The sequence below is a fragment of the Erpetoichthys calabaricus genome, chromosome 1 (assembly GCF_900747795.2).
Source record: "Erpetoichthys calabaricus chromosome 1, fErpCal1.3, whole genome shotgun sequence".
NCBI lineage: Eukaryota > Metazoa > Chordata > Cladistia > Polypteriformes > Polypteridae > Erpetoichthys > Erpetoichthys calabaricus.
This window is the reverse complement of record NC_041394.2, coordinates 67,900,743-67,917,714: the sequence shown is the minus strand read 5'-3', so window position 1 is coordinate 67,917,714 and position 16,972 is coordinate 67,900,743. Positions and strand designations below refer to the sequence as shown.

The following is a 16,972-nucleotide window of genomic DNA, read 5'->3' as shown; positions in this document are numbered from 1 at the left end:
CAGTCAACTATGAATTCTGCATCATATCAAAGTCTTCTTGAGTAGAATGTGAGGCCAGAAATGAACCTTTCAGCATAACATTGATCTGAAGCACACTAGCAAATCCACAAAGGAATTGCTTAAGAAGGAAAAATGGAGGGTTATGGACTCATCAAAAATTTCAAGGCCAAAGGTCTACCTACTTTTTCCTTAGTAGACCATTACATATGTTGATATTTTTGTTGAATAAATGGATGAAAAGGCACATTTTCCTTGTGTTTTGATACAAGTATATTACCCTTACCAGTAGGTACTGTTTGCATGAAGATCGACTGTTTGCATGTCCAAATCTGTTTAAAAAGTTAACTCAAGGAGTTACAGGTTACAGTCAATGAGACTGAAGAGACTGTGTATACAATGTTTGTTGCCTGAGTGCTTCACCAGTCAGATTTATGGGACACTGGCAAAGAGAAAGATGCAAGAAGCCACACAAGAGACTCTGAAGTTAGCTGCAAGAAGATTATTTGCTACAAACCCATTATTTTAAAAAGGCTTTTTTGTAGCTACATTTTAGTTGTATTCCTGTTAGTCTATATGGACATTGAATTATCACTTTCCTTTGGGTTCTGCAATTCTGTATTAATCTGTACTATTCTCTGCTGTCTTTTCCGGTTCTTCTAAAAGCAATTAATAAAGAGTAATTAACAAGCACAATGATGCATTTGTGTTCTTCTTTTGTGATTCTAGCAGCTAATCAACCAAAGCTTTAATTTTCACCCAAAATGTCAACTAGACAATCACATGTACAAAAGCAAAGATAACATTGGTAAATCCTATAGCACATCCATCCACCCATACATCTGTTATCCTAAACTGGTCATCCAGGTCAGGGTGGCAGGGCAGCTGGAGCCCAGTCCTAGCAATCACAGGGCACAAGGCAGGAATAATCACTGGACAGGGTGCCAGCCCATCACAGTCCATAACACATGAATGAGGGAATTTAAAAATGCCATTTCAATGATACTGTAAATCCTGAAGACAGAATGCAATTCAGTGCCGGCTCACTGCCATCATCTTTGACACAAAGAGGTTTTGTAATAAGTAAGCTGTGAGAGAGGACATTTGTGGAGGATCCGCTGCAACATTTTTTTTTGGCTTACATCTGTGATTGTTTTACTGCAAAATGATGATAACCCATTGTTGATTCGCACGTGGCACTTGTCATACACCAGCAGGGTTGCTACTTTCCATGCACATTTTCTTACTCGTCTTGCCCCCGCTATTTGGATGCTGCATTTTAAGTCATTAATGTTTTTTTTCTGACTTTTTCACATAAAAACAATTTCTTGATACCTGCCAGCCTGCTTTAAACAGCATTGTTGGCACCTATAATACTGTCAATGATTAGGCAGTAAATTATGTATAAAATGTAAGTATACTTAGTATATCATAATGTACTTAATCATTATAAATAATTAAGACAATTGGTAACTTTAGTGGTTCAAGCGAGTTTAAAAATTAAAATGTTCATATGAAGTACTGTATAATCATTTTTAAATTGTTTTGACAAAATACACTAAGTTATGAACCTTATTTCACAGCAATATTTTTCACTTCTTGTAGGAATGCGAAACAGTATAACATAAGTTCACTTACAACAAGGGCTTAAATTGTGACATTAATGATTTATTTAATGAATGGAGAAAATATTAAAATAAAGTTTAATGTTAAAATAAATGTGAACAGTTACAAGCAGTTACATTTATTTACCATGGAATGCAAAGAATAGAAAAGCATGAAGAATAAAAAGATGACTTATACAATGGTTCATATTTAGACAAGGAATTCAAAAATATCTTAATGCTTTTTACATAATATTAAGTATATGCATTTTTAAAATTAAGATGTAAGTAAAGTTACAAAGATTGATGTCATAAGCAGCAGGCAAATATAATGTATTATTTTAATTCATTAAATGAACATTTGCAAATTAAAGGGGATCAGTTACTTGTATCAAAATCAGACGATTCTTCTGCCTACTGTAACTCTGAAAAGATAAACGGATCACATGTTTTCAAGATTACTTAAATACAAGTCTCCTGCTTCCTGACAGGTTGATGAGGTGTATTGGGGTACAGGTTGGCAATTTCTGGCACAGTGCACACTTGGAATTTTGATACTTGGCATTTGACCTTTTCAACCATCTCAATATTAGTCCACTAATGACACTTGTCCTCTCTTTTTCGATGATATTTTTATGAAAATGGCTGCATTGTGTCATACTGCTGTTTTCTGAAAGAGTGCTTTTGGCTATTAAAAGACTAAAAAGTATCCGTTCCCCTTTAAAATACACGATTATTTATTTGTCTGATCTAGGTATCTTCTGCTTGGAGTGCATCTAAACAGAACAAGGGGCAAGGTAGAAATGAACCAGATAAAATAGAAGTCTAGAGAAGGGCACCACCTTATACTCGCTCTCTTCTTTCAATTCAAGGACAACAGCCTGGTTCTGCAATATTAGAGGTAAAGCAGGACAACACTCAAGAAAATAAATAAATAAAATCAGAAATGTAAAAACCAAGTAAGAGGATTTTAATTTGAGATCAAAGGAGATCTACAAATGAAGGGGTGTTTCTCTAAGCAAGAAACGGAAGCCCAAAGGAAGTTGTTATCTTTAGAGATGACAGCACAATGGTTGGAGAAAGAGATCTGTGGGGGTGAACCACTGGTCCAGTTTTGGTAACTCAAGGGCATTTCATCTGTCCAGAACCAGAATCCAAACACACGGCTTTGTCTTAGTCCCAGCCACACACTGGATGATTTGGTGGTGTTTACTAATGTAGCTATTGTATTCTGCTCCATCTCTGAGGAAATGCTGATGAGATGGGAGTTCTTATTTCTACAGTAGTCCACAGCCTCTTCCCAAGTGGAACTGTCGTTGACTAAGGTCACATTCCAGCCAACTACCAAAAAAAAACCAAAAAAAAAAAAACACAGTTCATATAATACCATAAATTTAAAATTTATACAGGCTAGTAATACTACTTTATTATACATTTCAATTTGGATGAAACATGCAAAAGATCTAATCAATAACTAGTTATTTTTTTTGTGTTCATAAGAATTACATATGAATGCTCTGAAGTTATTTAATTTTTTTTTTTTTTTTGTCCACCGCCTCCTGACTCACCCATACTTATGATATATACCGTTTGTATGCAAGACATGAAACTTTTTAGGGTTCCCCCTATTTTTGGGGGGACATTCCAAACATGCCTTTATTTTTAGTACATTTTTGGACCATGTTTTGTGCAGGAAGTTACACCCTTAAGATAGAGTAAACCAATAGGTGTCATCAGCAAAAATTATCAGAAGGACCTACCCAGAGGTTCACACCCTAATAGGATTTGAGAGGTCAAAGGTACTTCTTTTAAAAAAAACCTTGTAAAAATGGAGATCTGTAATGTAGGCATGTGGACTGTTGTTTCATGCTATTTGGAGGGTGCTGATCATGAATACATTTTTGATATTTGATTCTTTACTTGTGGTTCTGTCCTTCTAAGAGCCAGGTCAAAAATGGCAAATGTCAAATATAAGCATGTGGGGTATCATTTGAGACTATTACAAGGTGAGTGATTACGAATATGATGTTATTTTTGTTTTCTGATATTTCTGATCCCTTACTAGGCATCTAGCCCCCTATGGACCTCTATTAGAGGGTGGCAAAAGACACATTTTTATTATAATCAAAAATATTTAGACTTTAAACATTTAAATTGAAGCACACATTTAAATATTTCAAATATCTGACACAACTATTCTTGTATATTTTACACTTCTACCTCATGAAATAAATCATTACATTTCTTATGAACACCCTGAATTAGAGTGGCTTCTGCTAATTCAGACTTTTTTTTTATTGTTGCCACATTGACCCAATGTGACCCAATACCACACATGCTGCTCCTTGCAAAGACATTCAGACCATTTAAAAGTTTTCAAATGTTCCAAGATAACAAATGTTTTAGAACAAATCATAGTATAGAAACTGCACTGGTTAAAGTAGTAAATAATTTGCGGGTTAATATCTGTTCTTGTTCGCTTAGACTTGAATGCAGCTTTTAACACAACAGACCACAATACTCTTATAAATCACCTTAGATAGTGGTTGTGCCTCTCCGGCAGCATCTTAAATTGGTTTCAGTCTTACTTAACAAGCAAAAAACTCTTTGTTAGTTGTGGTGTTTGTAATTCGGAGACCTATGATAGTGTAAATGGTGTACCACAAGGATGTATTCAAGGTCCGCTGCTTTTTTCAATCTGAGTGCTTCCATTAGGTCAGATTATCTCAAAGCACAAGGTGAGCTGCCACAGCTACGCAGTGACACTCGGGTTTATTTATCACTAGCACCTGATGATCCTGATGCTCGTGGCTCTGTGATCCATTGTTTTAGCAGTATTTCCGATTGGATGAGTACAAACTTTTTCAAACTAATTAAGGAAAAAACAGAAATCTTGGCAAACTTGGAAATAGACAGGATATTAGAAATAAACGTTATCCCTTAGGTTTAAAAATCAAGGCAGAGGTAAAGAATTTAGGGGTAATCATTGACTATGACCTAAACTTTAAATTGCATATTTACCAGATTATAGGACTGCATTTTTTTCTTTTAAGGAACATAATAAAAGCGAGACCTCTTACAACTTTACATGGCTCTGAAAAATTACTAGTCGACTAGATTACTGTAATGCACTCCAAACAGGACCAGTTTTAGTGTTGTTACATTGGTTGGTTGAGTCATTCAGAATTGACTTTAAAATACTATTAATGGTTTATAAAGCCTTAAATAATCGCACTCCATCCTGTATTTTGGAATGCCTGTCCCCCTACACACCACGCCATAACCTTAAATCTTTGAATAGAGGGCTGCTAAAAAAAATCAAGAACCAAGCTTAAAAGAAGTGGTGCACCTATGCACCTAAAATCTGGAATATTTTACAAATAGAAATTCACTAGGCTAATAGTGCAGAACATCTGTAAAAAAAACCTGCTAAACACCCATTATTTTAATTTGGCTTTTTCATATCAACATTTTAGTTCTATTCCTAATAGACTATATGGGCAATGGATTATCATAATCTGCAATCAGTACTAATCTCTACTATTCTTTGCTGTCTTTTCAAGTTCTTCTGTGGTGTTGACGGGTGTCTTAGCTGTCCACAAGACTAACTTCATCAAATCCTGAAAACAAAGAGGATTGATTTACAAACTGTCATGCACAAGTGCATGGGGAGCAGGCTAAGGACCTGACGCACACCTTAAAAGTCGTGCCGGGGGCAACGGCAACGTACTAACTTCTCTTTCTTTATTCCTTCAGAAAGAATGAAGCACCACTGCCGTAAAACCACCCGGACGACTAAAGGATCTCTTGCACTTCTGGGTTCCTTTCTACCCTCTGGTCCCCCTTTGATGACGTCATGCGCCCATCGACCATCACACCTTTCCCAGCATCCCACTGTTTAATTTCCGGTCGGGCCCTATAAGTTGTCCGTCTACCCGTCCTCTTGTGTCTTTGATTTTGTTGAAATTACTGACCATGGTTTTTTGTTTGGTAAAGTATATGGGGCTAAAAACCCCAAACCTTTATAAGTCTTTTGTGCTTATTTTACAGTGGCGTAGTCAGCAGAATTCAGCCCAAAGATGTTAGAAGGGCAGGACCTGAATTCCATCCTAACTGCTTTGGCAAACGAGCTCCAGGCCATCAAACTAGACCAAGCGATGACAAAAACGGAGCTCGCCGAAACCAAGAGGCAGCTGGCAGCAGTAAAGCCGGAGCCTGCACTGCCACCACCACCTCCTATTGTCCCTCTTTCTGAAGCGGACGATATTGAATCGTATCTGTCCTTCTTCGAGAGGACCAAGACCCGAAACCAGTGGCCGCAGATGGAGTGGGCGACCATCTTGGCACCCTACCTGAAGGGCCCTGCACAGCGGGCCTATCACGATCTTCCCAAGGAGGAAGCCGCCCAATATGACCTCCTGAGGGCCGAAATTTACATTCGCTACAGCATCTCCTCCGGCCAGCAGGCGATGGTATGGCAGCAGTGGAAGTTCGACCCCAACTGCCCAGCTAGAGCTCAGGCGTTCAAGTTTTGGGGCAAACTCAGATGCTGGTTATGGCCCAATATCAACCAGTCTCGCCAGGTGGTCGAGCAGGTTGCCTGCAAGGGGTTGATTCACGTGATGCCGGACTACCTCGCCCAGCAGGTCTGGAGACATCCATTTCAGGATATGAACGGCATTCTGGAGGTTCTGGTGAACCAAATCGGGGGGGGGGTCTGAGAAGCCGGCTCGTGGAAACCGACAGGGATAGGTCGTCATCCCCGAGCCCACCCGTCATGTTGCAGAGGCTCCGGCTAGACCTAAAGACAGAGTGCCTGCCCCGCCGCGCTGTTTCAAGTGTGGCGAGGTGGGGCATATGCTTCCCACCTGTCCCCTCAACAATGAGCCAATGGACTGCAGCTGGGCGAAAGGAGAGAGGTACTGTGCTCTGTCTAACCCTCTGGCGGTCACCAATATGGGAGTGGTGTTGTTGAATGGGCACTCAGTTGTGGCATTGTTTAACTCCGGGAGTAACATCACCATTGTTGCTTGCTGTTGTGCTCTACCGTGACAGTGGGTGGCTCAAAAGACGAGTGTAACCTGTGTACACGGGGAGACCAGATCTTACAAGTCCGCAAAGTGCTTTATAACCTGGGAGTGGAGACCAAAACAACTGCTCGTCGATGTACTGCCCGAGCCCCCCTTTCCGGTTATATTAGGACAAGATTGGTCAGAAAGTAAACACGGTAGAACTGTCACCACTCCTTCTCAATTTTTGTTATTTTTAATAAATTTGCAAAAATCTCAAGTAAACTTTTTTCACGTTGTCATTATGGGCTGTTGTGTGTAGAATTCTGAGGAAAAAAATGAATGTAATCCATTTTGGAATAAGGCTGTAACATAACAAAATGTGGAAAAAGTGATGCACTGTGAATACTTTCCGGATGCACTGTATATAAATAAATGATGTTATTGTTGTTGTCATCATCTAGGATGCCCTTGGGTTGTAGGACAGCAAAACCTTGAACGGTCTGATGAGATCTAATACATGTGTTTCTATTCCCTTTTACACAGATGCTTTCACTATGTCTTATAGCAGGGGTGGCAAAGTCCAGTCCTGGAGTGCCGCAGTGGCAGCAGGTTTTCATTCTAACTATCTTCTTCATTAGTTTTTGCTGATAATTAACTTCTTTTCCCTTAATTATAATTAACTTGATTCAGGCTCCTTAGTTGTTTCTTTTTCTTTAATTAGCTGCCAAACAATAATGAGACACAAAACAAGGTACCACATGACCAGCTTGCCCGTGCCCATCACACAATATCTGAAAATAAAGAAAGGTGAAGATCTCAGTAAGGTTGATCTCTCAGGTCCCCAAAACATTTTGACAATGTTCTTAGAAAAAACAGAAAATCAACAGTTATGGAAATGTCTGCTGTGTCAGAATGAGAGCAGCAACAAGCCATAGAATTAAATAACGAGTTTAATTAACATCAAGAATTGGCTTCTCATTAAGAAACTGGTTGGAGTGAAATTAGTTGGAGTTTGAAGCCCCAATTTAACTGGTCAACTGTTGACTTGTTTCACATTTGATTTCTGTTTGGCTGTTATTTAATGAAGAAAAGAATTAATTCAGAGCACTGAATCCTTACAAACAGGGCTATTAAAATGAAGGGAAAAAGAAGTTAATTTGCAGTGAAAACTGATCACTGATTATGAAAAGGGTTAGAATGAAAACCTGCAGCCACTGCGGCACACCAGGACTAGAGTTTGCCACCCCTGTCTTAGAGTATACATTTTAAAATGTTTCAATAAATACTGCACACTTCTGATACTTACAATATGATGATGGTAATGTAATGTAATATATGTTTACATCTTTAGTTATTTTACTTAAGATTTCCTTTTCTTTTTTTAAAGGTAGTTGGACAAAACAAAATATGCAACACTTACCCTGGGAGCAAATTAAGTGCTTCTCTGTACTGTATTGAGTTATAACACAACATCCATTAATTTTAACCTCAGTGCAATTTTCAGGATGCTGTTCATTGTCTGGTAATTGTGATTGATTGCTGTTACTTGTAAGCGTTGATTTGTCACCATCAGACCACTTTCGTGAATTATTGAATAGGCCAATCCAGAAAGGTGAGTTTTGTGCTTTGTTCCTTATCTCCTCATTTTCACTCTCATCTCTTATACTGACCAGGTCTTTGTAGTTCATTCGACAGTAGTTCTGAGCTCTGGTCCAGTTCATCCTCTCATTTATCCAAATATAAGTGCGAATGTATTCCATTTCTGTTAAAATAAAAATTTTTGAATACATTAACTTTTTAGATTTGTTAATGTAGCATTACGAAATGTTTTATATATGGCATTGAATGCATACAATTGATTCAGTGTAATGATTTCCAGTGATTTTCAAGCAACATTCAAGCAAAAACTGCTTTGAAGACAAAATATTTTGGACATTTCCTGTGTTGTGAGGTCTTTTAATGTTGTGAGATTGTTGTATCTCCAGAATGTCTTTTATGATTTTAGTGTTTTTAACATTGGCAATCACAATACAGAACATGCAGTGGGCTGGCACCCTGCCTGGGATTGGTTCCTGCCTTGTGCCCTGTGTTGGCTGGGATTGGCTCCAGCAGACCCCTGTGACCTTGTATTTGGATTCAACGGGTTGGAAAATGGATGGATGGATACATAACAGAAGATGTTGTCAGAGTCATGAGTACACATACTGTATTAGGATCACCCTGTGAAGAACTCAAGCTGCATCCTGAAAAGATTACATATGGGTGCTGATAAGTACAGTTATATGTGATAGTGTCTTAGATACTCATGGAAGCTTATTCTTTGCACTCAAAAAAAATTAGTACATTATTTTGCATATTGCCTGCTGCTGTCATTGCAACTTTGTTCATGTGCAAACTCCAGTCATCTAGTGATAGCTTGTGAGGAAGAGGTTAAGCATGTGCATAGTATGCAATCAAGGGGCAAGAACTGAACAGATGGTGTTGCTATACATTTAGTTGCTATACATTAGTCCTGCATGTGCTGAGAACAACATTTAATCTACCCAGTTTAGGGATGCCAGTGATTATTGCAGCATCACCGATTCTAAAGCAAGAAGCAAATGTGGTGGGCGGGGCTCAATCACAGAGCCAATCAGAAAAGGTTGTCCTGAGTGGATATCCAGTAACAGAAACCTATAAATAGATTAAGGAAATGGGTATTAAATTTATTTGTAATCCAATTATTTGCCTTAAAGAATCTGAAACAGTGTGATCTGGTGGCATAGTGGCCAATGTTCATACCACAAATTTTTGGGGGCTCAGATTTGGAATGGGAAAAGGGCATGGATGTTATTTACACCAATCAATCTAGAAATGCACTGGCAAATCATCCATACCTCATACAGACATTGGTGCTGTGAGTGAGGCAGTAATGACAGCCCTGAACTACTACTACAGTAATCCCTCCTCCATCGCGGGGGTTGCGTTCCAGAGCCACCCGCGAAATAAGAAAATCCGTGAAGTAGAAACCATATGTTTATATGGTTATTTTTATATTGTCATGCTTGGGTCACAGATTTGCGCAGAAGCACAGGAGGTTGTAGAGAGACAGGAACGTTATTCAAACACTGCAAACAAACATTTGTCTCTTTTTCAAAAGTTTAAACTGTGCTCCATGACAAGACAGAGATGACAGTTCAGTCTCACAATTAAAAGAATGCAAACATATCTTCCTCTTCAAAGGAGCAAACAAATCAATAGGGCTGTTTGCTTTTAAGTATGCGAAGCACCGCGGCACAAAGCTGTTGAAGGCGGCAGCTCACACCCCTTTCGTCAGGAGCAGAGAGAGAGAGAGAGAGAGAGAGATAGAGAGAGAGAGAGAGAGAGAGAGAGAGAGAGAGAGAGAGAGAGAAAGAGACAGATAAAAAAATCAATATGTGCTCTTCGTGCTTTTAAGTATGCGAAGCACCGTGCTGCATGTCGCTTCACGAAGCAGCTGCACAGAAGGTAGCCAACGTGAAGATAATCTTTCAGCATTTTTAGACGAGTGTCCATATCGTCTAGGTGTGCGAACAGCCCCCCTGCTCAATCCCCCTACGTCAGGATCAGAGAAAGTCAGCGCAAGAGAGAGAGAGAGAGAGAGACAGGGAGAGAGAAAAGTAAGCTGGGTAGCTTCTCAGCCATCTGCCAATAGCATCCCTTGTATGAAATCAACTGGGCAAACCAACTGAGGAAGCATGTACCAGAAATTAAAAGACCCATTGTCCGCAGAAATCCGCGAACCAGCAAAAAATCCGCGATATATATTTAAATATGCTTACATATAAAATCCGCGATGGAGTGAAGCCGCGAAAGGCGAAGCGCGATATAGCGAGGGATCACTGTATTGGCTATGTAAAAACATCTGCTCCAAACTTACTAAACTTTAACATGATTGCAGGCTAAATGTGTACTTAACCTCTTCTTCAATAGCTGACACTAGATGACTGAAGCATGCACATACAGTGCATGACAACACCAGTGATTTTGTTTTAAATTTCAATGAGCTGCTATAACTCATCCTAGTTGCAAAATGTTTTACCTCCATTTTGTTGATGTTACTATTCAGTTTAATGAAACAAGCATTCTGGCTGAAACCAACCAAAATTTGTCACAAATAGGAGTTTTCTAAATCACTCATTGCTAAAATGCTTCAATGCGAATAGTGACATTGAAAATAATGGCAAATATCTTTACACGTGTTTTAGGAGCATTCTGGTCAAGTGTTAAAACACTAGAAAAATGCTTAGGTGTGAATGAGCCCATAGGCTCTGTCTAGGAGGGCAAAGTTGCAGCAGTTCCCCTGTCATAAAGCAATGCTAGAGAAAACGTTGCAATGTAAAAAATTTGGTTAAAAGTGCATTTAAGTCTATGAGTTGCAACAGGCTACTAAATCTTCCTTCAGACTGCAGCTAAAAGTGACTCAATTTATAATTTTTGACTCCTATCCCATTTGTTTAGTTGTTCAAATTAATTTTGCAATATCATTTTACAAATATCTATGTTGAATCTGCAACCCTGTAGGCAACCATTAATGCCATCTACATGCTATCTGTTTATATGCAGACTTCAGATTGTTTACAATGTGGGACAACTGCAAATGTGTCAACTCGTGATGATATTCATAGACACTTTGAGTAGAATCATCTATGGAAACTAAACAGGAGCCAGGGCTGCTTGAAACAATTAGCAAATTAGAGGTGTGACAAGTTCAGAATATTGAGAGGATCATTCATATGGCCAAATATTTCTTCAAGACTTGGAAAAATATGCACTGAAGGTGTGACTTATCAGAAAACATATACAGTCATATGAAAAAGTTTGGGAACCCCTCTTAATTCTTTTGATTTTTGTTTATCATTGGCTGAGCTTTCAAAGTAGCAACTTCCTTTTAATATATGACACACCTTATGGAAACAGTAGCATTTCAGCAGTGACATTAAGTTTATTGGATTAGCAGAAAATATGCAACATGCATCATAACAAAATCAGACAGGTGCACAAATTTGGGCACCCCAACAGAGATATGACAGCAATACTTAGTTGAGCCTCCTTTTGCAAATATAACAGCCTTTGGACGCTGTCTTCCTATAGCCTTTGATGAGTGTCTGGATTCTGGATGGAGGTATTTTTGACCATTCTTCCATACAAAATCTCTCCAGTTCAGTTAAATTTGATGGCTGCCGATCATGGAAAGCCTGCTTCAAATCAGCCCATAGATTTTCGATGATATTCAAGTCAGGGGACTGTGACGGCCATTCCAGAACATTGTACTTCTCCCTCTACATGAATGCCTTTGTAGATTTCGAACTGTATTTTGGGTCATTGTCTTGTTGGAATATCCAACCCCTGCGTATCTTCAACTTTGTGACTGATGCTTGAACATTATCCTGAAGAATTTGTTGATATTGGGTTGAATTCATCCGACCCTTGACTTTAACAAGGGCCCCAGTCCCTGAACTAGCCACACAGCCCCACAGCATGATGGAACCTCCACCAAATTTGACAATAGGTAGCAGGTGTTTTTCTTGGAATGCGGTGTCCTTCTTCCGCCATGCAAAGTACTTTTTGTTATGACCAAATAACTCAATTTTTGTCTCATCAGTCCAAAGCACTTTATTCCAAAATTAATCTGGCTTGCCTAAATGAGCATTTGCATACAACAAGCGACTCTGTTTGTGGCGTGAGTGCAGAAAGGGCTTCCTTCTCATCACCCTGCCATACAGATGTTCTTTGTGCAAACTGCGCTGAATTGTACAACAATGTACAGGTACACCATCTGCAGCAAGATGTTCTTGCAGGTCATTGGAGGTGATCTGTGGGTTGTCTCTAACCATTCTCACAATCCTGCGCATGTGCTGCTCCTGTATTTTTCTTGGCCTGCCAGACCTGCTGGGTTTAACAACAACTGTGCCTGTGGCCTTCCATTTCCTGATTACATTCCTTACAGTTGAAACTGACAGTTTAAACCACTGAGGTAGCTTTTTGTAGCCTTCCCCTAAACCATGAAACGCAACAATCTTTGTTTTCAGATCTTTTGAGAGTTGCTTTGAGGATCCTGTGCTGTCACTCTTCAGAGGAGAGCCAAAGGGAAGCACAACTTGCAACTGACCACCTTAAATACCTTTTCTCATGATTGGACACACCTGTCTATGAAGTTAAAGGCTTAACGAGCTAATCCAATCAATTTGGTGTTACAAGTAATCAGCATTGAGCAGTTACATGCATTCAAATCAGCAAAATTACAAGGGGACCCAAATTTTTGCACAGCCAGTTTTTCACATTTGATTTAATTTCATACAACTAAACACTGCTTCACTAAAAATCTTTGTTTGGAAAACACCCCAGTACTCAGATGTTCCTAGGAAATGAAAGACATACTACTGTTATCTTTTTTGTTGAAGTACAGTCAATTATTATGCAGGCTGAGAGGGGCTCCCAAATGTGTTCATATGACTGTAGCTATTGTTCTGCACTGGCAAGCTTTTTTCTTTAATTTTTTGCATTTTATATTTATCAAAAAAGTTCTATTGTATGTCACATGAACCCCATCAATCAATTTTTTAAAATTTTAAAATCAATTTTTTGAAAAGAAAATGTTTTATTTAATCCACCAGACATTACTGTGATAGTGACAGCACAATTATAGTCTTACATTGTAGTCCCATAAACAAATAAATTAAATTTATGCCCCAGAAATAAACTGACTAGACTAATATAATCAAACATTTCAATGAAATCAAAGTATAATGGTTATCTTTAAACATTTACCCATGTTTCTTGTTTACTGTATCCTTGCCAATGTATCCGAAGACTACAATACAAGACTACAATATCATCATCCAATCAATGCACAGTGGCAGAGATTTTTCCAATGAGAATCCAAAAATGTAAAACTTGTTCAACACACCAGGAGCAAATATGAAGAGCACAATCATTTAAGTTATAGATTTGTGGAATTCAGGTTTTATTGTCTTCTCATTTGAGAAAGGTTTATACTTGAATTAAATTAAACTTTAGCAATGCTGGAGTTGCAGTTTTGTTGCCATGATGATTTGTAATTTATTTTGTTATGTTTGTATCTCCAGTGCTTCTATTATTATTATTATTATTATTATTATTATTATTATTATTATTATTATTATTTTGGTGGTTATTGTTGAATTTGTATATACACTGTAGCTTTTAGTAAATGTTTTTGTTGAGTTGGTGCCCATGTCTCTAGTAATAAATACGAACATAGTCTTCCTACAATGAAAATTTCACAATAAAATTTAAAAAATAAGCTTTCACAGAAATAATGTGTCATAGAAAAAGTAATACAATACCATACCATGTGTCTACAACACATTCAATTTCAGATAATTAAGGTATATAAAACTCTCTAGTTTCATTCCTTGCTTCAATGGACCAATTCTAGAAGCTCCTCTAGTCAATTACTTTAAACTCATATTAAGAAGGCAGATTGTTATTATACTTGCAAAGGACACGAACCTCACCAAACATCTAGTATTACATTCAGTATAATTTTCTGTAATATTGAAGTTTTCCAAGAAACTGTAATATACTGTAGATAAAGTGCACAAATAAATTGAATTACTAACTTCTACCCAAAACAGACTTTCTATATTGCTGATTTATGCCACATACTATTTCATTACATTTTATAGTACTAGGGTGTTGTACCATGTTAGCCATTATGAATGTAGTGAGAAATCAAGTAGAATGACACCTTTTATTGGCTAACTAAAAAGATTACAATATGCAAGCTTTCGAGGCAACTCAGGCCCCTTCTTCAGGCAAGATGTAATAGAGAAACTGGAGATGTATGGTCAAGCTCTTTGGATAAACTCATGTTAAAATTTAATACAACATGGTTTGAATAGAGACAAGAGTTTTATGGCCATGTGTGAGGACTGTTTGCATCACTGACCCAGCCAACCTGTCTACAGACCCCCATTGTATGGAAAAACTCATCAGAAACTTCAAAAGACTTTGTTGAACAGTTATGTTATCCAAAGATCTTGACCATACATTGTTCTTCTCTCTTGTTAAGTGAATCTTAGCCTGTAGAGATCTATTAATTTTTTACATTTAAGATATCTCACTTAAAGATTTACCAATGTTGTTACTTGTCCTAGTGTGTATATAAACACAGGGAACTCCAGTTTCTGTATTACTTCTTGCTTCAAGAAGGGGTCTGAGTTGCCTCGATAGCTTGCATATTGTAATCTTTTTAGTTAGCCAATAAAAGGTGTCAAATCATTCCAGGAATATGCCATGTATGGTACCTCCTTAGAATGCTAGTTGAAATCTTCATTTTCCTTAGCCTTCTTCTTAAATAGCTGAACTGTTGACACATTTGTAGATATATTGAGTGTGTTCATTAAAGTTATCCAATATAGTTCCCAGATATTTAAAGCTGCTAACTCTCTCAACATCTTTTCCATTAAGAACCAGTGGTTGTACTGGTTCATCATTCTTCCTAAAACTAATAAGCATATCTTATGTCTTATGTTAGATCCTCTCAAGCTATTAGTATAGCTAGAGTAGAGTGCAGGGGCCTTTACCGTGCCTTGTGCAGTCCTAATGATGTATAATGGACTGTAGAAATATAATTATGAGTCTTAACAAACTGCACCCTGTTAAGGAGAATGTCCATAATCCATAAGGTGAGATAGATAGGAGTCCACCTGTAATATACTACAAAGGATATCCAGCTTCTTGCTGTTAAAGGATGAAGTAAAATTGACAAACAGTATTTTCATAAAAGAGTTTGGTTTTTCCAAGGGTATATAACTGGCATAAGGAACTGTCATGACTGCATCCTCCACTGATTGGTTCTGTGTATGAAAACTGCAATGGATCCAAAGAGGAACAAACCTGTAAAGTAAGGTAAAAACAAGCCACTTCAAGCATTATGCTAAAAGTGATACAAGTGCCATTGAATGATTATCATTTAATACTATTTTTAGGATTGGGACTTAAGAGTCTCTTCCAAAAGCTTTGGCACTCTGCGCTCTTTCAGGGAGCAATTGAAAAGCTGACACAAGATTCCTGACAGCTCGAATTATTCTTTAAGGACCCTTTACTTAATTAAATCACTTCCTGGAGCTCTGTAAGGCTTCAATTTACTCTGAACTTCTTAGTTTGGATTATAATTTTAAAAAATCTTAGAAATAAAAACAGTAGACTTTTTATGACTGAATGTTGTCCCATCTGGTTTTACTCCAAATAATGGTATTATTATTGTGATAAATGTTTAGAGTTGTGACTAGGAGTCTCAAAGCATGTAAGTCCCAAAAATGCCCACAGGGGGCTTGAATCCCTTTTAAAAACCCTGGCTAGCAACAGAGCACCACATAGAATCTTTATAAAATAAATAAAGGTTTACTACTCACAATAATGCTCAGTTACACCATGAATTTCCAAGGAGCAGAAAAAGCATAAAGGAATTCCCAGCAAAAGCAAATTATTTCCAATGCAGCAAAAAAAATAACAACAATGTCAAAAAAGTCCAACAAAGTGCAAAAAAGTGTAAGCACAGAAAAAAAATAACACAAGTAAACTCACAACTCCCTAGCACATCCAAATAAACCACCAGGGACTGTAGGAATCCCTCTCTTTTATTGGCATGAGGGAAGTCTCTGGCAGTGATGGGCAGGTGATCCTGCCTGATAAGGAACCACCCAAAAAGCACAAGGCACATAACACAGGCATATAAAACAAAGCAGATAATAAATAAAAGAAGCATCAACATACAGATAATGACTCAAAAAGGACAAAAAACAAGGATTTGAACCCCATCCAGGAGAGGAACCCTGGCTGAAATATAACATTAAATGTATTCCTAAAACCTATAACCTTACAAGGAAGGTAGCTGACAAATTTGTTCATACAGATGTGCCCAAATATATTGTCTTGTCATGTCATTTTTTAACTTATTTAATCCTGAGGAAGGAAATAGAGGAAGGCCGGAGCATAGGTTTCAAAGCAAGTACAAACCCTGTAACCCCCCTTTTATTCAAATAATGCACCATTCTTCCTGATAAGTATTGAAATGAAAATATCATCCAATCTTGAATATCCTTGGTGTCCAGTGGAAGAAAACATAAAAGCCATAAAAAGAACTTGAATCTTGCTTATTACACAATGATATTCCAAACTGCCAAGGATGAAATGTTTGGACCCTTTGCAAGTTATAGGAAGTAATTGTCTCGTATTGATCCTTCCATCAGGTTAATTGACTTTCAATGATTTTCACAAGTGTCTTTAATCTTATAATCACTCATTCGACAAGTTTAAATGGAGATGACAACTCACACAATTTGTTTTATATCA

At 37.8% G+C, this 16,972-nt stretch overlaps 1 protein-coding gene across 1 annotated transcript in view; it reads right to left on the bottom strand.

Moving 5' to 3' along the window:
- Window positions 1–2,239: 2,239 nt before the first annotated feature.
- The window catches only part of LOC114651437 (macrophage mannose receptor 1-like), a 51,219-nt gene continuing 36,486 nt past the window's right edge, over window positions 2,240–16,972 (bottom strand). The window contains exons 6-7 of the mRNA XM_028801318.2: window positions 8,034–8,375; window positions 2,240–2,942 (exon numbers count right to left, since the gene is read on the bottom strand). Of these exons, the coding sequence (XP_028657151.1) occupies window positions 2,572–2,942; window positions 8,034–8,375 (713 nt within the window). The 3' untranslated portion in view covers window positions 2,240–2,571. The remainder of the gene's footprint in view (window positions 2,943–8,033; window positions 8,376–16,972) is intronic.